Genomic DNA, 24,212 nt, shown 5'->3' with positions numbered 1-24,212 from the left:
CCAAACCTGCCACTTAGCACTGCAGGAGCAGAACGCTAATAAGAACTTTAAAGATAATATATACTACGAATAACAGAATACGTGTAATTGCGCTTCTCCGCACACCTTCGCCGCTCGGATTGCGTCTAACACGGTTTTTGGAGAAGAAGCGAGTGACACATGTGAACAGTTCCCTGGCAATGAAGAGAAACTGTAATGAGCACTTGAAGCCCCTCGTTCTTCGTTTGGTTCTGATCTACGTCGGCCATTCGCGCGACGATGCATTACCTTGACACGTATACAGATTGATTCCTTGCTCCGGATTCTTTGTACATAATTGCCCAGTCTCGTGTACGCATTCACTCCTGTCGACTTCTCTGCAGGACGGCAACGGCAAGGGGCAAGGCTGAGCAGGCAGATGTTGCAGCCCTGCATGCCAAGGACGATGCAGAGGTGGCACGCAGTGTTTCGAAGCAGTTCGCTCCGGAGCTTTACACACCAGGTAAGTGGCGTCGGCCGTCCCTTGCGATGCTAGTCATTTTTTTAGCCAATGCCTAGCGTTCGCAAGGTCGTTAATAGAGTCATACATTCAGATGAGCAATCCGTTAAGCACAAGGTACATTAAAAACCGCTGTGTAACTTAAAATCTAAGTGCCACAACAAACTACTCTGTGCTTCTAATGCTGCTGAATCTTCAGTAGCATTATCTGTATACACAAGGGCCACGCCCTAATCATCATGCATAAACGCGCACCGAGGCCGACCATTGTTTTAGAATCTAGGGCATAACTCATGTTTTTTTTTTTCACAATAACTAGCTGGTTTTGGCCGAACCTCTCCGTTAACATATTTTCGTAGCCACACTGGCTTGGGCACGTTCGTGCGAAACTTTTCAACGCACGAACAATATTTTGATATGCACCCTGGGACCACGTCCACGAGGTTTACGTATCACTCCTTTGCGTAAGACAAGTTGAACGACGTAAGCATATGCATAAACCGAAAGAACGGTGTAAGAATTTTCTTGCTACGTTTATCGCGCACCACAGCTACTCACACTGTTGTTGTCGGGCGGCGCGAAAAGCACGGTGATAAAGCTCAAATGTCTAGCACGAAGTACAAAACGTATACCGTAAGTTGAGTCACAAAGCAAAAACAGTAAAAGAAATCGCATGCCTACGAGGAAATTCCAAAATAAACACAGATACCTGTCTCACAAGCAGCATTAGTTTTAAGCTACTGCGGGAAGTAACCCAGTCGTCCGAATCGTGATGGAGTTGTCGGCAACATTTCATACAAAGTTTTTTTTTTTGTTTTTTTTAACTTGACAGAGTGCTTCATAAACTGGTGAGATGTTTTGTGTTGTTCTGTAGATTTGATTCATGACTCATCTGCCATTTTCAGCGTAGATTTATTTACTTTTTCCTGACTTGCAGCCTGTGCCAGCGTTTGCAGGAAGTTTTGAATACCCTGTACTTCTGAATTAAAAAAAAAAAACATTGTAGATTCAATTATGTTAAACATGACAATTTTGAGCTGCAGTTATGCTGTTATAAAGCAAGTTTCAACAAAGTAAACAACACACACCCACAGCCTTTCACAGCTAGGGTTATATGATTTGGACGACAAAAAAAAATTCTGTACGGCTCCGCACATTTCTAACTCATCATAGAAGCATGAGTGCTGCAAGAGGAAGTTAGCCTACACTACTGACACTGAACAGGACATTCGCAGTGTAGGTTTCCCAGTACAATTTCACGTTCAGCCTTTCATCGTGAACGAAATCGTTCTGAGTATTGCTTACGTCTGTGCCATACTTATCAAAGACGCTAACCCGCGTTCAAAGGCGTCTTCTTCAATGTCCACCAAATGTATACACAATTTACTCTGGTAGCAACCGAAAATGTATAGTGCACCGTACATTCCTGTATTATCGGATGACAGGATATAAAGCTGCTGCAAAAGAAATTATTTCACTTAGAAACTTCAGAAGAAAAGGGCCCATTTCTTTGCTGTGAAAAGTAATCGGTTTCTTGTACGCACGAAAACTAAAGGATAGAAATTCTTTTAATTTTCAAAAATACCGATGCTTTCTGAGCTCTGGAGGTCGGCTGACGAAACACGTGCAAATTTTTTTTCAGTCTAGTATTATATTTTTCTTGCACACAGTTAGTGTTGTAGACTAGAAACTCACAGACGACATCCGCGCCAACAGCTACTGATAGCATGGGATATCGCCACAGTTTGCCGACATCAAATGTCAGTAGAGTGATGTCGCTCACTCTTTCTATCTTGTCGTCGACATCTTTTCGTACTGTCATACCACGGAACGTTGCTTGAACCTTGAAAACACACTATAGTTTTGAAAATACGTAAGCTTCCTCTTACGAAACGAGCTAGACGAGCGTGCGAGCTATAGATACACAATTGTGGCGCCGCGGTATGGCAGTCAGTTGTCGTTGACTCGAGGTTGCTTTTTCAAAATATCGCAGAAACTGCTCACGACGACTCGCAACGTCACTATAAAAGTTAGTGAGCGTGACTCTAAAGTTCTTTTACTCTAGGTTATTTAGCGCCATTAAAATGCGCCAAGTGTTAGATAAATTAAGTCGTTTTCTTAACGTCTCATATCCAGCTCCCCGCCTCTTGAGTAGAGGACTGATATTTGACTGTTCGTTGCTTGTTTCTTTTTCGTTTTGCGTGGAACACTGCCTCTAAGTCGGGACGTGGCGTTATGACCACATTCACCTCCAAGTACATAAATTGAAACTGGATAGTAGAAGCAAGCATCATGGCAGATTATTTAGGACGCGTTGGCATTTTAACAGAGGATCTGTTTAGGCTCTTCGTTCCACCGTTTCGCGTGACCAGAAAACTATCGTCATCATGAACGGCCTGTCAGGCACAGGTGCGCCTAGTGTGTGCAACGCAATAATTAGCCCGGCGCGCTCTCTCTTCGTCCTCCTCTTCATCTTAGGATTTACTATAGATAACGACAGTTTGCTCTTGGCGACGTACGTTCGAGAAATGAGGATAGTTATATTTTTCTGTGTCGCCTAGTAATTTGGGGATAGTAAGGCCTGTGGCCAGCACACCCAATGAGGTTGACACGATGGATGTATAATGTAGGCGTTTCTTGAATGCGTGTGCCTTCTGAAGAAAACGAAAGAGAAGCACAGAACAGAGAGACGGAAGAGAAAAGAGGGAGAGAGGACTTTGCTAATCAAGATAATGCTAATTAGGATCATGGTAATTAAGGTCACGGTAATTAAGACCTTGCTAATTACCTAGGTCTGCCACAAGCTCCGCTGTTAGTTCAGCCTTGCACCGCTAGTGCAAGCTGTCCACATTTTTTTTAGTATTTTTTTTTCTTAAATATAGAAGGTACGGATCTTTAGCTAACAAATGCAAATGGCCAACCGAAATTGTCATGTCAGTACTGTTCAACGTTTCTGATCTTAGCGCGGTAGCCAAGTATCGACGATCAGCCTTTTCATGGTTACCGTTGGGCAGACGTGAAAGAGAACTTGAACTTAAGCTTAAAGTAATCAAAAGCAGTCAGGCCGTTAAATCTTAGCGCTGAATTTGTAGCCAAAAGAACAGAAGCGATATTAATTATGGTTAGAGCGTTTATGATTGAACATGCAATAACATAGTTTCGATAAAGCGAAAACACAGAATAAAAATCTTATTTTCCCGTGCTTGCTTGGTCTACAAGCGACAGGTAAGTTGCAAATAAATGAATAAATTACAAATTCAGTGGCCTGCACATAGCTTATAATGAATAGATGGAGTTCTTGCTAGAACAGTAACTTTTGAATATTATAGCCAGTCAGTAGGAGCGTTAGACGTTGAAACAATTTTCCTTGAAGCGGTAAGACCGAACTTAATTAGCAGAGTTACCATAATACTAGTCCAGCTTCAAGTCGTGAAATCTGGTTGAAGATGAACAGTCCAGCTTCATTTTGTCGCGTTTTTCTGTTTTTGTTTGAGAATACGCGCTGTGCATCAACATTAGAAACTGGCACGTAGCATCAGTACAGATGGCGGAGAGCGTGAGCAGCGTGCTGGCCAAGCGTTTGCCAACATGCATGCAGCTTCACACACTGTTCTTGCAGGCGCGCCGATTGTTGCATTCTAATGCTTCAATGCGCCCCAGCATGCTGGCAGGGGTAGGACATGCGCGCGCGTCGGCTGACAGGACAAAAAAGCTTGGAAACAGTGGGTAGTCTTTAGAGTGGCCTGTCATTTTATCCGCAAATAATAGGAAAACTGGCTAATAAATGCACCGGAACAGAAGTTCAAAGAAACCAGAAAGTAGCCATGGAGCCGACCTGAAATTTTCGTTGCCAGGTGGAGTCCCAAAGTAGCCAATTTGGGCGCAAACTAGCGACCAACGGAAAGCCTGATGTCCTTTGGTCTATACTGCATGTATATTTAAGTGATTCGTCGCATAGCCGCTTGCATGTCGTTGCTATTGCGATTTTTTTTACTTCGAAGTGTTTTCTAAAGCCCCTGCAATTTACCCAATCACTAAGATAAACATTCTGCCCAGAAGTATATCAGTTTAAAAAAAAAAGATTATAAACATTCACTAATTCAGCTACCTGTATGATTCTTAGTTACGAACTTTACAGCACATGTTTATATTGAAACTCTACAGAGGTAATAAAAACGCGTTTTTTTTTCCCGTTCATACCAATAAGCCATGAAAAAAAAAGTATTAAAAAGCAATTCTTTCCTGTACCTGTCTTCAAGAAAATAAAATGAATCAAACAAGAAACGGAGGGTGATTAAGGAGCAAGGTCTAGGTCTGGCTGGCCACCTCAATTTTCCCATTCAAATACACATTAAACGTGTAAATTTATTCATGGGCCAATAGCAGTGCCGTTTTCGATTATTTTTTCATATTGATAGAAAACGCCAAATTCGACTGAATCAAGATTTTACCTGAAGGCCGAAATTTTGTTACCAAGATTTCTGAAAATTGCAATGATTCAAAATATTTAAAGCGCTGAGCTCACATATGTACAACTGTGCCGTATTCCTATGCGTTCACCATATCCGGAATTGCACCAAAAACACGTATCACACTTTGCAAACAGGCGTTCGTTAGAGTGAAATTGTTGGAAGGTTCGAGGCAGGTCCAGAAAAATGAGTGGTTTAATTATTTCAGAACGGTGTATAGTGACCAATTTTATCCGCCCTGGGTGTATTATTAAACACAGTTTACAGAATTGTGATATCGTTTGTCATTGTGTAGTTACGATGTTGAAAGATTTATTGTTGAGTTTGTAAAATTTTGACAATTAGCAAAAAATTATCGTCTAATATGGAACTGTGCTCTATGTACGTGCTACGTTAGAGCCTCATATTTAAACGCAACAAGTCTGATCAAAAGCGGTGCAGTAGTTGTCCAGAAAAAAAAAAATCTATTTCTCCGTTCCCATTTTAGATAAGAGCTCCCGAGCTAAAGCTAAACTTAGGGTCGCCACCCGAGTCTGTTTTATATGTTATGTTTTGTGTCCTTCTGTGTCGCAATAAAATCGCTGTTGGTAAAATGATAAATAAATGATGGGGTCTAACGTGCAGAGTGCAAAGCGGGCTACGAAAGAACCTGTATTTGTGGAGGACTCCAGAATAAATTTGACTACCACCTAAGGTTCTTTGACATGTGCACCCTGAACATGGTACACTATTGTTTTTTTTTTTAATTCCGTCCCATTGGAACGTGGCCGCAGCGGCCTGATATCTAATCTATTCTAATCTATTCTAACTTGGTATGTATAAGCATGGTATATGATCTATTCTGTATCACTTCCTATCCTACGATGCTCAATGATGTGCTCGGTGAATTAGACTCAGCCGCTTGAATGACAGACCACCCTCTTGCATGCGCAATACCACAAAAGCCTTACTACAATCCTTAAAGGTGACTGGACTATACGAATGCCTGTTAGTGACAGTGAACATTTCCCTGAAAGTGTGTTCACACTTACTGCCTCTTTTTATTATTATGCTGGTCTTTTTCATTTTCTTGTCCGTCAGCCACCATATTTTTCCTAATGTATAGCTACTGGGCAGAGCTCTAGTTTATCTTACTGCCTGTAGTTCATTTCTCTCTCTCTTCTCCAGACATTCTTTTATTGGTAGCTTCAGCCATAAGTTATTTAGCGAAAAACAACGCTTTCTGAAGAAAGCTCGCCCTTGGGAACATCGCTGCCGCTAGGCGCGTTCGTTGTTTATGCCCCTTATTTGTGGACTTGGTCGCTCGGTGAATCGGACTCTTATGTGCCAATAGACCGAGAACTTTTTACAACTCTAAATTGCTTAAAGTTTGAAGCGTAACGTCCTGGGCAATTCAATTACATTTTCTTGTGATTACCGGTAATCAGTTTTTTTTTTTTTTTTCCAAAATCAAGTTGTAACCAGTCTTCTACGGCAGTTCTCATCCAGACAAATATGCGTCCGCTCTGTAGGGACCCCCAGTCCTGTCAGACGGGGGGTGGGGGGGAGTCCCTGCAGAACCTATTTTTTCACCTTTTCCTTGGCCTTACCTGCAACACCTTACCCGAGCGCCAGCACAAGCGTAGCGCGACGCTTCATAGAGGACATTGACGCTAGCATCGAAGCACTGCGCAACTACAAGCTGGTGCGCAAGGTTTTCCTACGTTATCATATCGCCCTTCCCTCCAGCGCGTGCATTGAGAGAGAGTTGGGTGTAGCAGCTGACCTCTTATTGAGAGAACATGGAAGGATCGGCGACAACTTTGAAAAAACAACTTCTTTTGAAAGTTTACGTGTAACATTATATGACAGAGGCCACAGTAAGCCTCCTAGCGTTCACGAAAGCCTCCAGCCTTCTCTCTACCATGCAAGCTACAGTATTTCGTTGTAGTTTGAGTAAACTAGTGTTATTGTGTTGCGGCAATAAAATTTTGAAGGAAAGTAGCGTAAAAGTAATCGATTACTATTCTATAATTGCTCACTTGCTTTTCTGGGACTGTAATTGACCACTGTAATCATTTACATTTTAAAGGAAGTAAATATAATTGTAATCGCTTACTTATTTTCTGTAATGTGTACAAGTCTGGTTGTTATGAAACAACACGTGTTGGGAAAGGACAGGGAGATAGCGAGAGAAAAAAGAAACGGCTCGGCCGGTTCGTGACAACGGGTGATGCCACAACATTTCTGAGTCGCCCCCTCTAGTTCCGACAGCTTCATCGAGGTATGGTGACCTGTCACACAGCGACGGTGCGTGCCCCGCATTGTCTTGGAAGAGCGGAGCCACTGCTTGGGCCGCGGTCTCTTCGCACGATGCCAAAGTCTCCTTGCGCCCGGTCTTCTCCGTGTGACGCAAGGTGTTTGCTCCGCGTCGGCTGGGCGCCCCTGGTTCTGTCGATGTTGCCAGCGGCCGACCCAGCGGCGATGTTCAGGGGATTACCTTCGCACACGGCAGGGGGAGGGAGAACGCGTGGAGGCGCGCGCTTCTTCTGCAAAGTTTGCCCCGTCAGGTAGAGGTGAAATATCGAATGTTTGTCGCGCCGGCGCCGGGGTGGCTCCGTGAAGCGCTCCTTTCGGCTTGAATCTCTATTATCGTGATCGTAAATCCGAACGAGAGTCCTCGTCGTGCATTTCGTGTCTCCAACGCCGCCGGGGCCTCTGTTCGCGGAAAATGCTCTCTGCTCGAATGCCTCGGCTATCGAGGCATTCGGAGTGACGAGCAACGATGTTTGTTCGTCTCCGTTTGGGCATAAATTGCGCGGTGACATCTTGCGGCACGTTTTACTGCGCGGCTCCAGTTTGTTTGCCCGTCCGTCCAGTCGTGTCGCACTCCGCAGTGGACACTGTGTGCAGCAATTGCGACATTCTTGCACTCACTTGACTTGGTTGCAGGGCTGTTGACTATACCCTGAAGATCTCGAAAGCTCACCATGCTGCCTCATTTCCATTACATTATTCCTTCCGACTCAAACTTGGAATTATGTAGCTGCTTCTGCGAAGCCCCGGGCTGTAGTTACAAAAATGGTATATTATTCCTGGACTCTCATTGAGTACTCGAAGCAGTAATAATTTTCTATAGCGAATAGTACTTAAGCCTAGGGCTCTAGTTCACCTATCGAGGTGCGCGCTCTAGATCGTTATCATCGTCATGCTAAAGGAGTTACGGAGATTAGAATTGACAGCTGGGCGAGTTAGCCCAGATTCATTGCTTTACGAACTGCGCGACGGAATAGAAACAGAGAAACGGAACAGCGCTCGTCTGTTCCCTATCTCTGCGTTCGACCTGTAATGCAGATCGTAACAAGGCTGAAATCAGCCGAAATTGTTTGCGGATAGATTATCTCAATTCAAACCTCATAACCTCACTCTGGAGTGCAGTCTCACATGTTAGAACATGTCTCCGTCCGTGAAAATACTTCACCCCTCCCACCTGTGCCTTAAATCGTCCTGAGCTCCTCAGTGAAGACCAGCACTTAATACGGAGTAGATCGCGCAACTCGCACACGTCACCGACGCGAAGCTCTTAGCTACAGGAAAAAGACATCTCTCACGCGCTATCTTGTCCGCCCGATACTTAATGGAACGCAGAACGAAAACTTCTGCGAAGCGAGTGCGCCGCAGCGGGACCTGCGCTGCTGCTGCACGCGAGCATTTTTGCACGCGACAAGCACCCGCCGCGTCGCCTGAAGTGGCCGCTCCGCCGGCCGGGGAATGTTGGCACGCGTTCTCTCGGGGGGCGGAATGGCTCCCCTTTCTTCGGGACGCGCGCCTTTGGCCGCGCCACCTTGCTCCACAGCTAAATCGAGAGTGGCCCAAAGCAGTCGGCCCCGCGCGCGCGACACTCGGAATTGAGGTGACTCTTCACCGGTGTTGGGTGAGTTTTCTCTGCACTTGACCGCATTTTGAGGTAACGCGCGTTCGCGAGTGTATATGCCCTGTCGCGCGGCAAACGATCACCGATCGACCTCTGATCAGCTTCTCGGTGTAGGCTCGGCAAATGCCGCGCAACAGCGCCCAGCCGCCCCCGGTGAGCACGCTGTCTCACGCCTGTTCGCCGCCGGCTGCACCGGCTTCGCGCTGACTTCACGTCGCCGTTACGGCTAGCCACGAACTGCTCTGAGGTTGCCCTGTTCTGAGAGAGGCGTTCCAGCCGTCAATGCGCTCGCAGGCGCGTAGTTTCTAGTGTTTTAGCCGCTATTTTAAAGCTTATGTCACTGTTGGTGCGTGAATCATTTTCAGCATGGGAAACTTGCATACTAAACAGTAGTTGTTCCAACGTGAATACTTTGCAAATGGTACTTTCGCATAATGCTGTGGTTCAAGGTCGTTAGAAGCAAGCCATTGATTGCGAAGCATAACGCAACAAAACCTGTGCACGACAAGACAGATCAGAATGTTTAAATGAGTTTAGGATATATACCGGCAGCCTTGGCTTGAAAGTAAGGGTTCGAATGAACCGCTTCACGAAGCAGAGAAGTAACCTGGCAACCTAATGTGGAAGTGAGCTGTCTGTGTAGTGTCAACTTCATATCTAGTCTTTACGCTTCCCTCGCATGCCGTGAAGCAAGTACTGGAGTTGCGGGCCTTACATCATTGCGAAACTCCGGTGCTTGAAACAACACGATGAAAGATGTGTTCTGTCCCAAATAGACTGCATTCGTTACGCATAAATTTCCCTGCTTGTGCGTTGCAGCTTGTGCTTATTTATATTTCGCACAAACCACAACTTTGTCGAGCAAAGCAAAACAGAACGTTGTTGTGAAGTTGATCACCGCTACTCATTAAAACCATAAGAAGCAATTGCGATGGTATGGAGCTTGATGGTGACGATACTCAATGCTGAGCTCCCTCTAACTTCTTGGCTACTATATTTTGTACGTTACCGAGATATTCGTCAACGTACTTCCACTTTTTTATACTTTTTTTGTGCGTGTGCTTAGATCCAGTGACCTGGATAGAGCATTCGTGGGTAGATGTCACGAAGAAACAATGTTTTCCCGCCAGCAGTCGTGTATTCATTGTCAGTTTCTCCAGTCTCTGGAGGACTGCGCAGCTGTTTGCGGCGAAGAACACGGCTCCTTGGCAAAGTGCCTATACCTATTCGGAAGGATCCCAACGTTATATACTTTTCTTTTTTTTTCTTCTCTCATAGCGAAAAAAAGAAGAAGAAATGAAAGAGATCTCGAACTGAGATCGCACGACATTTCGGTGCCTGCGTCTTAGGAACTGGGGCTCCGTTCAATCTACGCTAAACTCAGCAAAAGTCGTTGACAGTAATACAAAAAAAGAAAGAAGAAAGAAAGAAAGAGAGAAAGCGTGCACTAAGACGGAATGACGCCGTTGTGTCGTACAGAGAGAGAGAGAGAGAGAGAAACCAAACATGGTAACTTGTCCTGAGCATGCAACAAGAGGAGGTGATTATTCTTTTTATTTGGTCGGCGCTCATATCGAGTGACCATTGAAGCATTGAGTAGTACAGCTTACAACTTATCGGAAGTCACTTACCGAATACCCTGCATTTATTCCCTCGGAACCTTTCAAAGCTACCATTATAGCGCATATTTATGCCAAGATGTTCATTAGAATGAGTCCTGATCTTTCACGTATCATATCCGTGAAATTTCTAACTCCCTCATTAAGTTATGGAAATTTCTGCGTGAGAGCAGTTGGAATAGAGGACATTTATCAAAGGAAGAAAAATAGAAATGCTTAAGAAGGCAATACGTGAAGAAAGAAATAATCAGTTATGTAGCTTCGCACGGAAAAAGAAAATCAGGGATCATCTCAGGGAGTCTATTCAGACATCAGCAATAAAAACTATATATTTTAATATATAGTTGTTAGTAACAACTATATAATACATAGTTGTTATATATACTTATATAACAACTATGCATAGCTTTTCAATCTGGTGTAATAAAAGTTTTGCTGCTAAAGCAACGTGGCAGTTGCATAAGGTACCGAAATCAGTGGCTATAACGGAACACTAGAATTACATCCCAAACAAAATCGTCAGCACTTAAACTTCTATTGCGGTTTTCAAAAATTCGACAGACGAATTCACTCTACACTCCGTACGCTTATTCGCTACAGTTCTTCAGTTTTCACAATGAACACCGTATTATAAATATCTCAATAGCTGAACCCGAAATGTAGTGTCTACGTCATTCGCCCATGTTACATGGAGTTACATTGCGCTCTAGAGTCAATGTTTGTTGTCACCTACAAATAAAAAATTATTATTAAACTGTAACAAGTAGTTGTCACTACAGGGTTACCATTAATTCAATTTATTATATAAGAAAAGCGGGTGTTGGCCGAGGGGGTCGGATGCAGAATGTGGGCGAAATAAACCTTAAATTTTGCCAATAAGAAGATGCGGTTTTTTTTTTCTTAGTTGGGGTGTTTACAATCAGTAATGAGCTCTTTGCAATGGACATGCCGAGCTAAAACACTTCTGCCGTAAATATATCTGCGATAATGCAACTTGTTTTATTTCCTTCCGAATAGCGCTGCCTTTTCGTCACCGATGTAAGTCTTGGTCATCAGAGAGACGCCGGCAGCCTGCCAGTAAACGCACCTTGCCTGTCTCGCTCCGCGCAGGATTGCGGCATCGAATGCTCTTACTAAAAATGCGTTGCTACGTGGCTGCACATGAATTCCTGCTGGGCAAGGAAGCCAACCTAGAGTTTGTGCTACTGACTTTCTGCGTTACTGCACCGCACAGACATTGTCGCCGTTCTTGCTTACGGTTTGCTCAAATGCGTTCGAAACGCCCTTCAAGGCGCTTCATGGCTGCACGACACGAGAGGCAAGTTTCTCGATATTAGCTTCTCTGGGTATAAATGTCTGCGATATTTAATTTGGCCGACCATTTAATGTCAATAAATATCAAGTTTAAGAAAGATCATTGCGACATGGACAAGTGCTTTGCAATGCGCTATAGCCAATGTTTGTTCGTTTGCGTTGCTGGTCATACCAGTGGAGACAGGGACCGCGCATATTCACAGAGAAAGGTGTAAAGCCTTCTCTTACATAGGTTTCAGGAGCGACATGGTTTGTTGCTAGAAGCCAACCTCCATACTGATGAGCTATTCGCGCAGATTCGTAATTTGCACTTCGCGGAAAATACACAAGACAAAAAAGGAGAATACACCCTTCCGCTGTTCATCGCGACGGTAAAATATAATACGAAACCTTACCGAAAAGATCGTCTGCCGCATGCTTTGATAAACAGAGAATAACATCAATTTTGTAAACAACTTAAATTCATGAACTGATATATGTGCGTATAGGAAGTTACCACGAAGTATAGAAACGAACGCTGTTTCACCGCATTTATTTTGGTGCTGCATGCACTAAACAATTCGTTTTAAAATTTTTAACAGTGGAAACTATGCGTCGCGTGTGTGGGACGGGCGCATAAGCACGTAGTGCACGATTTGCTAGACTAGCCCTCATACTCCTACCAAAGGAGTCATTTACGCTACAAAATTATGGCGAAGGAAAATCGTACACTGATACACTGACCATAGCCTATTAGGGAACTTGAAAGAGCTGCTGTCATTACGCAGTTAAATACTTCTTATAAAGCCGCCGCGGTGGTACACAGGTTAGGGTGCTCGGCTGCTGACCCGAAAGAGGCGGGTTGGATCTCGGCCGCAGCGGTCGCATTTCGATGGAGGCGATATGCTGGAGGCCCATGCAATCAGCTTTAGGTGCATGTTAAAGAACCCCTGGTGGGCGAAATTTCCGTAGCCCTCCATTACGGCGTGCCTCATAGTCATATCGTGGTTTTGGCACGTAAAGCACCAGAAATGATAGTTATTACTTCTTAATACAGAGATGTGCACGAAACGTTACGGAACGATCCTTGGCGTAATTACTTGCGCTGGTTGTTGTTGTTCATCTTAACCCCTCCCCGTTTTCTTAAATACTATATGTATGTCTTGGCGTGTATTGGTGTCATTTTGTTGTCATTAATAGTTTTATCTACGTTAATGAATGGTCGCTAATTTAGTGCAGTCCGCTTCACCTTCACCTACCTGCGCATATCACTATAATAGAACTCTTCGTAAGAGAGGAGGGGTCAGCGATACTGTGATACCAGAAGACGTCGTCATCAAAGGGGGCCGGCCGAATGGCCAGGCACACTTTAGGAACGAAAAGTTTTCCGAATTCGATACCAGAAGCGTGATCGACGAGCACAAATTAACATTTGGCGCAATTCACAGTTCTTACAACTGCCAAGCCTTAAGAAATCACTTAATAACGAATGCTTGAAAAACAGGGCTGAATAATATCCACAATGATACGAAAGAGGCATCTGTGTTAGTCGTCACGTAGCCCAACACAATTATTTTTCTTTCTTTGGAGGATTTGTTTCACGATTCTCTGTTCAATGACTGCTGTTTTTTGTCGCAGTGGACCTGCTGAAGAAGTTAGCAGAGGTTCCAGATTTGGCCAAGCTCCGCGTAGGTGCCGGCGGCGCGACGCCGCAGCGCAGGCGCTCGTTGTTCCAGCCGACACGTGCCCAGGAACTGACGGCGCCGCAGCTGGACGCGGCTCAGCAGCAACTCCTCAACGCCCTCACCAAGGCTCACCAGCAGCAGAGTAACAAACCGGCCGGGTCGCGCCAGGGCACTCCGCCCGTGGCCAACGCCAAGCCGGCGCCGCCGCTGCAGCCGCCGCCACAGGCGCCCGTGCAGCACGCGCAGCCCGTGTCGCTGCCGCAGCAGTTGCCACAGCGCGTCGAAGACACCATGCCTCAGGTGCCCGGCGCGCCGGAGCCACCGCCGCGCACGCCGCACGGCTCGCTGCACGGCCGGCAGACACAACGCGACGGCTACTCTTTCCAGCAGGCGATGAACGACCACTTCGAACAGTACCGGCGCGAGCGGCCGCCATCGCGCACGCCGCCGCACCACAAAGCTGACCAGCAGCTGCCGCCGCTGACGGCCATCTACGGCGGCGCCGACTGTACGCCGGACTCTGGCGTCTCCGAGTCCATGGACGGCGACTCGTCGCCGACGCGAGTGCCAGGTGGAGGCGGCGGCGGCCGGCGCTCGACGTTGCCCAACATGCCACCAGACGAGGGCAGTCACCACCGGGCGGCTAGCCTGTACGTGGCGGCGCCTCGGCGTCGGCTGGCCGCGCCGGCACCCGCCGAGGCGCTAACGCGCAAGAAGAGTCTTCCCAACATCGCCGACGCCGCGGCTGCCGCGCCGCCCTTCATGTCGCGCGAGGAGGTGTCCGTCCTCAGCTCCCAGCGCAGGGACGAGCTGCGCAGGATGCAGGAGCAGGCGCACAGGCTGCGCACCAACCCGCTGCTATACCTCTTCAATTCCGACGTCAAGGTGCGTCCGCTCTCGCGGTCGAACGGTTAAGCACCGCGTACAGCTGTGCTCTCACTTTCAAGACTTGCGAACACACACTTCTCTGCACTCAACTGCAGTCTATACTCAAGATACTTAGAATCAATCTAAATTGCCCGATCATGATGCGCATATCCATATTGCGCCCTGCGTTTCGCCTTCCTCTCCGTTTTATTAAAGAAAAAACTCCGCAGATCCCATTGCATCACCAGCTTTGATCCGGCATCCATGGCCGGATCTCGCGCTGCATGCTCTGGGACGTGGCTGCCTGTACAACAGCAATGTACGCCACCTGAGAGTGCGCGTACAGCGTCTGACACCTGTAAACAGGCCCCCATGTCCTGCTGCCTCGTTATGCCCTGGGGTGTATGACGTGCACGAGTTATTTATCGCGTCGCCTACTCTCGCTGTCGTCACTGTGCGCCCCAGCCTCGTGTTGCACCCACACTTACCCTCCATGCCTTTGTAGCGAGTCGTATAGTGGCGCTCGGCCGTTTCAGGCTCTGCAGTGTGTAAGTTTTGCTGGAAAACAACACAATATACGCTCTTAATGAGATGTCGGAGTGAAACTCGAGGTAAAATGAGAAGAATGAACTGGTTATGAAGTATCACTTTGGTGAACATCGCGTCTTTGCTAAGGGCGCGATATACATTCGTTTCTGAGTTTCGTGTGAGTAACTTGTCTGTCTGCGAGTCCGGCGGTTACTTGCGAACAAAAACAAGAAAAGTGGTATGAGCAAAACACACCACTCAGTGCAGTCGACCACGTGACTGGACCATAAACGATGCTGCATTGTCTGACTGCCCAGAGCTTTGGGAGCAGCTGGACTCGGATCCCTCTTCCCTGTCCTCATTTTTCTGTGGTCACATTCTCCATCAGTACAATTCGTTGCATGTGCCTGTGTTCACACTAACGGACAAGTGATATTTGTTTTGTAGGTTCTTGTACAAATGCGTCCTTTCAGCTTGATTGATACGCCCTAGCGCCTGTAGGCTACAGTAACAAAGAGAGCGTTAAAGCGAAATTTATCTTACATGTGACCTCACATTACGAGCATTTGAGAAAGGGCAATTTTCTTTGAGGACGAAATACGAAGCAGCCAAAATGTCGATTTATTAAGAAAGTTTTATTAGGAAATGGGCTCTTGAACTCCACTTTAGGGCTACAAATTTAATTGAGCAGTTTCCCCCGCGTGTGGCAGTTGACTCGAAAACGGACAAGCAAACGTGCATTGCTCCCCCCTTCCCTTCCCCTCCCCCCCCCCCTTTTTTCTTATTAACGCGTCCGAAATAATGGGACGAAACACGAAGTTTTGCGTGTATGTTACCAACCAAAGGCCCTATTCACAGAACTTATGCAAGTGCGACACGCGGTCTAACATATCGTTATTATGCCGATCGCTATACCACACGTAGTGAGTTCCTGAACACCCTAAACACTTGACCATAAGGAAATGCTAAGCAAAGTTTTGTTAGTATTGGCGGCTGGTCTCTGACTTACCTTGACTTACCCATATAGCATGCCTTCGGTTGTTATGAAGCACCTATAATGTATGGCTCGGAGCGTCTAACCAAAACCACCTTGTGGGTTTCCCCTGTTCGCCGCGGCTTTTGCAGGATTGGTTCTCGAGGCAGCAGCTGGTGATGCTCGTGCTGTTCATAAACATCAGCCTGGCCATCATGTTTTTCAAGCTGCTGACGTAGCCGTTCCCTTTGGGAGCAGCTGGACTCGGACCCCGTGTGTGTCTCCGGCGTGCCGGTCGCGTGGCCCGTGTGCCGGCGGCGCCCGTCAGTCCCCCTGCCCCGGACTCCTGCTCCGTGACCTGCACCGGGTGCATGGACTTCGCCTTGTTAGCCACGGCACGGGCCTGCGGCGGCCGGCGGTGGTTGTTCATGTTGCTGGCTGGTTGACGACGACCGACAACAACACATAATCTTTCCCTCTCTGCAACGTACCTCACTGTCATGCACTTGTCAGCTTTCTGCTCAATTCTCTCGCGTTCCACCAGCGGCGTGCACGGCAGCGAGAGCGCCGGTTTGTGTACGCGCAGCCTCGAGCGAAGTACAGTACACCCACCGGTTGTGCCACACCAATTTCCCGCGCAATCCGAGCGGGCTCGCCCGTACGGCCGGCGCCGCAGAATTCAAATCGTCGAGTCGCTTTTTGAGGGCGAGGAGATACAAGGCGCCCGAAAAGAGAGAGAGAGAGAGAAAAACGTTTCCCGACTCCTTCGGCCGAGCCGTCAGGTTGTATAGAAGCGCATAAAGCAGCTTGTTGCCACGTTCTTTCCAGATTCGCCTCGTAGCTCCATGCACGGTGCTTGCCCTCGTTCGCTTTGTCTCAGGTGGCCGCGATTTGCAGCTCACGGTATCGTGCCCCGGATACACGCCCTGTAACGCCGGAGCAGATTACAATTCCCACCAGACGCTGCATAACAAGTGTCTGCTACATCCTGTTCTCGTCTAAGCACTGTCACTTCTCGATTTCTCGCTTAAGCGGTGTGGTTGGCGAAGGAGCGTGCAGCAGGCGAGTCTCAACTGTGAAACCAAAATACAACTCCAGGCCCAGGATGGCGTGAACCCCCTGCCAGCTCTCGCCTGTCCTTTCTTCCCATAACGTGCTATTTCGCTCTTCTTCCTTTTAATGCATGGTGTACGAATACCTAATGCACAATCGCACCATCATCTGTAACCTGCAGCAGGCACCAGTCTCATGTTTTTACAGCAGATAAGCAAGCAGACGCCATGTCATGCTCTCTCTTTTTTTTTTTATTTCAGTAATTCGCCAAGCCCTTGACTAAGCGTATTGTCGGTGAATATTGCATTTGGTGTTTCATACTACTAGCCCGCACCGCGCCAGCGGCGAGGCATACGTTTCATCGCCATGTCTCAGAGCCCTACTACAAAACTTGACGTGAATCATGCATTTTTTCTTCGTACATACACACACCTGCCTGCGCGAAGAAACCGGCTAGTGGCTTCTGTTCGTGCTGTGCACTATATTTATCTTAGAGTACATCTTTCAAGGTGATCACGTGTCAAGCGAGTGAATGAGAAGCGTACCTTTAGAAGGTCACGAGCATACGAACACGAGGTGATGTTTTGCCCCGGGTGATACGCATTTTTAAAACGTGCAAACACAAGTGCACGCAAAACGTAGACCTAGCATTGATATATATATATAATATATATATACATATATATAAAACAACAATCTGTGGTTGTTCTTAGTTGTGCTGTGTGCCCTTTCTACGGGCCTCCTCTTACATCTGTTTCTTTTCCTGTTTCTTTCAGGTTAGACTTTTGCATGTTATAGCTCAAGTAAAGCGCATTCACAGAGTTTGTGATGGTTTCAGACCGGCACACTAGTGCCCTACTCCAGTGTTAGCCGTAGCGCATCGCTAGGATGCACAGCATGGTGGGCCGTGTTTCGCACAACCGAACAACTTTGGTTCGGAAGCACACCTGTCTACGCGCTTCCAATTAGGTGCTCGTTTTCTCTATAGTAGCACGCTCATGAGTCGCTTTCTTGCGGTGCGGCGTTGTACGGTGAAAGGCTGCCGTTTGTTCTTGTCTGTTGCCACGTTTCACTTGGATGAAGAAGCAGGGCGTTGTTTGTTGCGAACGCGTTGTTGTCGTTTCATGTCGGCTGGATCTTGGCTGAGATTAGGCCGCTGGGATTGGCGAGGTTGAAGGGACAGCAGCAGCTTGACAGTTGCACCTCTCCGGCATGTTCACGATCTCTAGGAGCTAGAAGTTTTTGTTACGTGTATCGGCACGCACGGCATTGGTGTTAAGAGAGGCAGCTATATACTACAGTTGAAGAGCAGTGCATACAATCCCGATGCGTGAGTTTCCCCGCCGTAAGGGGACGCGATCATCTAGGGCGCCGGGCTCTTCTCTTTGGGATGTGCCAGTGCCGTGTGGCAACATATCCGTTAGCGCGGCCGACATGTTCGAGTCGCTTGTTGAAAAGCAATCAGGAAGGCGGGACGTAGTAGGGGCACTTCACACGCTTGAAGAGCCTGTCACAAGCCATCGTTCGCATGCCGCGGCCAGCCAGAAATGGATCTGTTCAAAAGGTGTATTTTGGTGCCCTCTGGTTGCTGTCATATTTTTCTTTTTCGAAATCCTATTTTTCTTCGGCCTGCGCTGTTGCCGGCCTTTCATACGCGCACACCGATAAAGCACGATGTTCGCCAGTCTTCTATCCGGGAACCTCGACAACGCTACAGTGCTACGTGGTGGCGCTGTGCAAAGCAGCTTTCATGACAGCATGTACTGCAGCACCATTAGTGCCTCGATTTCTAGTTGTAGCGATACTGTAGCGTTAGTTCGACTTCGGATTGACCTATTTTTGCGCCCATACTTCAGTCGTGTCTAATTCTTCTTTCCGACATAAACGCGATTATACTCGAATCTTTATAGATATTTTAGAAACTTCGTTTTCGATGTTTGGGATCGACGATCAATGCTACAACACTGTTTATAACCTCTATCTCTTGCCACTTACTTTGGGAATCAATATTGTCCACTGCCGTGGATTGACAGAACACATGTCACGGTTTGTTTGTGAATCTCGCTTTGTTTACTCTCTCTACTGGTTGTCAAAATTTCACTTCTCTTATTAAACCATTTTCTTCTGTTCTCACCGCATACGCGTGGTGCACTTTACACCCTGCCGGAAGTTGTGTGTTGTGAAAAAGTTACGGAGTATACCATAGAGATTTGTTGTGTAGCGAAGGAAAACGCGGTTTCATCTTGCCGCGTAGATTCTCAGTAGGCACAGAGGGAACTTTGTCTAGTCGCGCTTTGATTTCTTGTGGATCACTCCGTTCAATAGCACAGGAACTTGTGCTTGTCGTCTAGTCATTCGGCGTTGCGGCCGCACCTTAGTCGCTGCAGATGGTCAACGCTGCTTGTGCACGCAAAAAAGCTACTGGGCAAACTGAAGTCACACGAGATTCTTGAGATATCAAAATAGTGCCACGAAGTCTTTCCGAGGCGTATGGGACACTGAGTTTTCGGAGACCAAGTTGCAATATAAGTGAACATTCGCAATCGCCTTCAGGATTTGGTTGTAACATAACTAGGCTCACTCGCGTACAATACCTATCACGATTACAATACTATCACGATTATACCTGGCAGTTATTGGGACAGCTACTTTGTCAGTGATATTTCACGTGCAACGCTGAAGTACCAATACCAATGTCGAATATTTCAAGTAATTTATTGTGTACTGCGCTGATTCATTACTGATAAAACCACTCACGGATGCACGAGGAATTTTTTTGCTTCAACTCCAAATGCCATGTTTTCCAAGGCAATACTTGTTGGCATTGGATACTAACCTACATAAGGGACCGTGCAAATCACAGAAATCAATAAATAAAATTTACGTGGCAGACGAAGGTGTAAGGAGCTGCCTCGGGAACGACACTGTTCCGTTTACAAATCACTTAAGGTGTAAAATTAATGCCACAGAAATCTTTAATATAAACGGTATCATATACGAAACGCTCACGTGAGTTGTTGGCAGAAATGTATATGTTCGCAGCTCAGAGAATTTGCCATCCGGGTGGCTCCGAGCGTTAAATTTTTGCGTGCCCACCGCAAAACAAAACAGCCATTCTTGTTGCCCAAACACTTTTTGTTTACTCTTATTCCTCAAGATATTGTTATGTTAGGACGACACGTAAGCATTTTATAATGTTTCGACCATGTCGTTTGTTATTTACACAAAACTGCCTTCTTCTTTTGTTCTTTTTTTTTTCTTTTTTGCCTTAATCGAAAGTATTTGTACGGTTGTTGACGGGAGTTCGACACCGGAATGTGTACGCCACAGTTTAATTAGCCAGAGAGAAATATGTGGTATGACACTTTTTGCAGCATTGCTGGCTGGCTTGCCCAACCGTCTCCTATATGGGCTCTTGTGCCGTACGTTTTCCCGCCGTCGTCGAAGATATTTTACGCGCATGTATTTTTGTGCAGGCGATTGCATCCCCACCACTCGCTCTATTAGGGTACAGTGAATGGAGTGACGCAATGGAAAAGCGTTTTTTGCCTGGCACCACTCCGTGCAGCTGTCTATTCCCGTCGCACGTTTTTTCTTCCTGCGCCCGATTCCCTTTGCACTGTAAATGGCATGAATTCCGCCGACCATCCGCAAAGCAGTTTAGCTACGTGTAAGACTGTCCTGTTACCCGGAGAGGTTTTACCTGGTGGCCAATATCGCTTAGCTTCCTACACCAGCTGCATCGCTGGCTACGCGAGTTACAGAGCTCAGATAACTGCTACATGTTGGACGGCCTAATTCCGTGCACACGCACAAGCATTTCCTCTTCTTTTTTTCTTCTTCTTCCTCGTGCTCCTTTTTGGGCGGTGACGGGAGGTTTCCTATGATGTGGCTCCACCGCGCTGTGGTCGTAACAACACGATGCGTCTCACTTCTTCTACGTTGGCAGCGGCCCCTTTTTGCGTGAGTGATCATAAGCCCGTTGTTCCAGGCTGTACGGACCCGACCCCTGTGACGCATAGAGTTCACTGAGTGTGGTAAGTGAATGCAAAGGAGCTTCCGTTCGATCGCAGCACCTTTTGCGGGAACGTGAGTTCGTGTCTGGGATAACGGGATTGTGACAGTTGTGTTGTCTTCTGTATTCCCCAAACTTTACTATGCTCTTTTTGAAGGCCGAGCACGACAAGAAAAAAAAAATAATTAAAAGAGAGCTCTCGTTTTGAACTGCACAAACTATTTGAATTTCCTAGTCTTTCGTATTTCCTTGGTCTTTTTTTTTAAAGTCAGCTATTTATCAAAGTTGAACGGAACTTCTTCCCTTTACTTACGATGTTGTGTTCTGATATTTTGTGAGCAGCGGTTGTGCCTATGCCTCTTGCAGTTATTCTTTGTTGCCGTTCGTGACCACCCGTTCTTTGCCTTCAAGACACAGCGATGTGACGTGAACACATTCTGAAATAAAATCTTTTATAGTGACATCATCTCGGCGTGTTGGAATTTGCATGCATAAAACGGCTCGTATTGAAATGTGACAGCGAGGACTGATTAATTACACAACATCAGCCAAGTTTCAATCGCACTCTCTTGAATAGGTGTGTTCAAGAATTAATTTCAACGGGCAACTTCAAAAACAGCCGGTAAGCGAAGCTTTCTGGTGGCTTTTGACAAAGCGCTGCATGGACGTACAGCATATGTAAGTTTTGGAGCCCCTGCGCTGATAACGAACACTGCTCCCGGGCCCACTCAGGCGGTTCATCTATGGCACTACAGACTATCTGAAATTTAACGGGAATAACGAAGGACCGCCCCATCTTACCTGTGGTACATAGTAGCAGCTAGAATTCTTCAAGAACACCAGTCCAAGATCCAACGACAGCACCGGTAACGCACGCAAGGCATAAAAAAAAAAGAACGAGGGAAATACTTTGCACTACAAGTCAATGAAGGAGCGAAAGGCTCTGGAGCCTCATAATGCGAAAAAGATTTATTCGCGTTTATAGGAGAGAAATATAAGCGGCGGAATAGCATAAACGTCTTCGACTTTCACACGGTTTTTGTAGCAACCTGCGACATTGTTGCGTGCGCAGCACTAGGCACGTATTGACAAAAGCTCTCGCGATATATAAAATAGTACTTAATTCTAGCCAATCCTGACGCTGGATACATTATTAGCGAAGGTGATCGGTCAATGGCAAAGAACACTTACCAAATGAAATCTTGGTGATTACGGGGCCAGATATTTCTCGAGTCCGACGTGTACAGGAAACTGAAATTTGAGAGGATTGTCTAGGTGTGCCCAGTACATTAACATGTGTCAAGCCTAGATTACGGTGCGCTCTCATCGAGCCCATCTCACGTCGGTGACGACAGAAAGCTATGCAAACCATCCAGTCTAGTTTTGAACAACGCATATTAAGGCGAAAGCCTTAGGTGCCTCATCAAACGCGAAAATTGACCGTCGGCATAGGAATCGGCGACGTCATCACGAGTGATGAAAAAAAAAAAATATCGTGTGATGACGTCACATATCGCCAGAATTTGTGACGTCACATGATGTGACGTCCCATTATGACGTCATCACATGACATGGTCGCTTGGTCAAACGTGGGCCGATCACGAAGGCAGCGCAAAACCAGGCGAGGTGCAGAAAGCTTGCAATGCTTCCGATCCTGGAGGCAGTGCGAAAGCACGTTAAGTGCAGAAAGCGCAGCGGGGAGGATCAATACATCGAGTGAGAAGAAAAAGATGATGACTTTCGCCTTCTAGTCGTCTTAGGCGAATACGTAAGGGACCCTTGTGAGTTTTAGAGCGCAGCTCTTTGGCGCCCGTTCCTGAGTTGAGCGGCGTCACTGGTGCACTGATCCTATTGACCGCAGAGCTTTCTTCCAAATCCACTAGAGGGAACACCGGTGCTGCGACTGCTGAGCCATCATGCTCTCGCGAGGGTTGCAAAAGATAGCGTCACCTTTTCCTTCCTCAAGAACCACGTCATGATGGATGGTACATGGATTTGTCTAGTCTTCGTGCTCGCTGCTTCAGACGTTCTGGTGGCTTTGCATATAGATGGTTTCTTTAGCTTCAGTGACGCGAGTGAGATTACTCCACTTTTTCGTTACGCGACGAAGGCAGCGGCTGAACGCTGGTGGCACTCTTCTGGTACTAGTAGTTGTTGTCATCTGTGCATGGCACATACCAAATGCAGGGGACTGGCCGAGTAGTGGGTGGATTCTTCCAATATTTTCTGCACTGTGTAATTCCTAGGTGCGCCAGTTAATTAATTGTTCATTTCAAGTGCCAATTATCAGTATTGAAATACTTAAAGTAGATCCTCAGTCTCTCGCTTTTACGAACAGTATATTTCCGTTCACGTTTCGCAAGGCTCAGTTGGTCGGTCGGTCGGTCGGTAGAGGAATGGCTCAACCCACCACGGGGGATCGGTCATGAATCGTGCGGCAATAGAATTTGTGAAAAAAAAAAGAAAAAAAGAACATGCTAAACAGATCACTTGTAGGCGTCATGTCGGTTAAGGAATCACTTTCACATATGTAATATAGCTTGGTAGATGAGGGAAATAACAACTAGGCCAGGGTGTCGGAACGAAATGTTTTTCGTTTCGGTTTTAGTTTCGTTCCACCGAAAAAAGTTCCGTTCCGTTTCTGTTCCGGAACGAAAAAAAAAATGTTCCGTAACGGTTCGTAACGGTTTTTTTATGCAAAAATTTGAAGTTAAGGTAATCATAAAGAACACTGGATCTGTGATGTAATTACTTGCCCTCCTCTTACGAAAGTGGGACAAGGGTATAAAACTCGTTCTTCAGAGGAGAGGAAGTAACTGAACCACGTATTTCTACCAACTATCACAAATCAGTATTGTTTTCAAAGTCATAGTATTTATTTTCTCAAAAGACAAATACAAATTTTTTTAGTAGGCTCAATGATTTGTGTCAAGGGAGTGAGCACGATCTCAGAAGCAGCACGTCATTGAGTGTACTCTCTGATGTGCGAGACCGCTGTTCTGATAAAAAGATCGCCAGGCCTGCGCGGAACACGCAGCACAGTCACAACAAAAGCTGGAAGAGCGGACTTTGTAGAGCTCCTTGAAGAGTCTCTTGGGGTAATAATACAAGTTCACATGCAAGGTACCTACTACGCCATTATTCATCCCAATTTTTCCGAAGTAGAGAAGTTCCCACTATGCCATTTTTCGTCATTCTTCGGAGTCTCGTGGTACACGCTACACATCTGTAAGGCATTATGTGCACTTTGTACTGTGGCTGACGACGATGAAGAATTATGTCTGAGCACTTTGCCGTGGGTTGGAAGCGGTGTTGCGGA

General features: G+C 46.5%; 1 protein-coding gene across 2 annotated transcripts in view; it reads left to right on the top strand.

Moving 5' to 3' along the window:
- Positions 1-21,356, top strand: part of LOC119378856 (junctophilin-1) — an 89,640-nt gene extending 68,284 nt beyond the window's left edge. For both annotated transcript variants that reach the window (XM_037647902.2, XM_037647901.2), the window contains 3 exons: positions 363-481; positions 13,411-14,342; positions 15,978-21,356. In XM_037647902.2, coding sequence (XP_037503830.1) covers positions 363-481; positions 13,411-14,342; positions 15,978-16,064 — 1,138 coding nt within the window. In that variant the 3' untranslated portion in view covers positions 16,065-21,356. The remainder of the gene's footprint in view (positions 1-362; positions 482-13,410; positions 14,343-15,977) is intronic.
- The last annotated feature ends 2,856 nt before the right edge of the window (positions 21,357-24,212 follow it).

The sequence above is a fragment of the Rhipicephalus sanguineus genome, chromosome 1 (assembly GCF_013339695.2).
Source record: "Rhipicephalus sanguineus isolate Rsan-2018 chromosome 1, BIME_Rsan_1.4, whole genome shotgun sequence".
NCBI classification, from domain to species: Eukaryota; Metazoa; Arthropoda; class Arachnida; order Ixodida; family Ixodidae; genus Rhipicephalus; species Rhipicephalus sanguineus.
The sequence above is the reverse complement of the archived record's forward strand: the minus strand, read 5'-3'. Positions and strand labels throughout refer to the sequence as shown.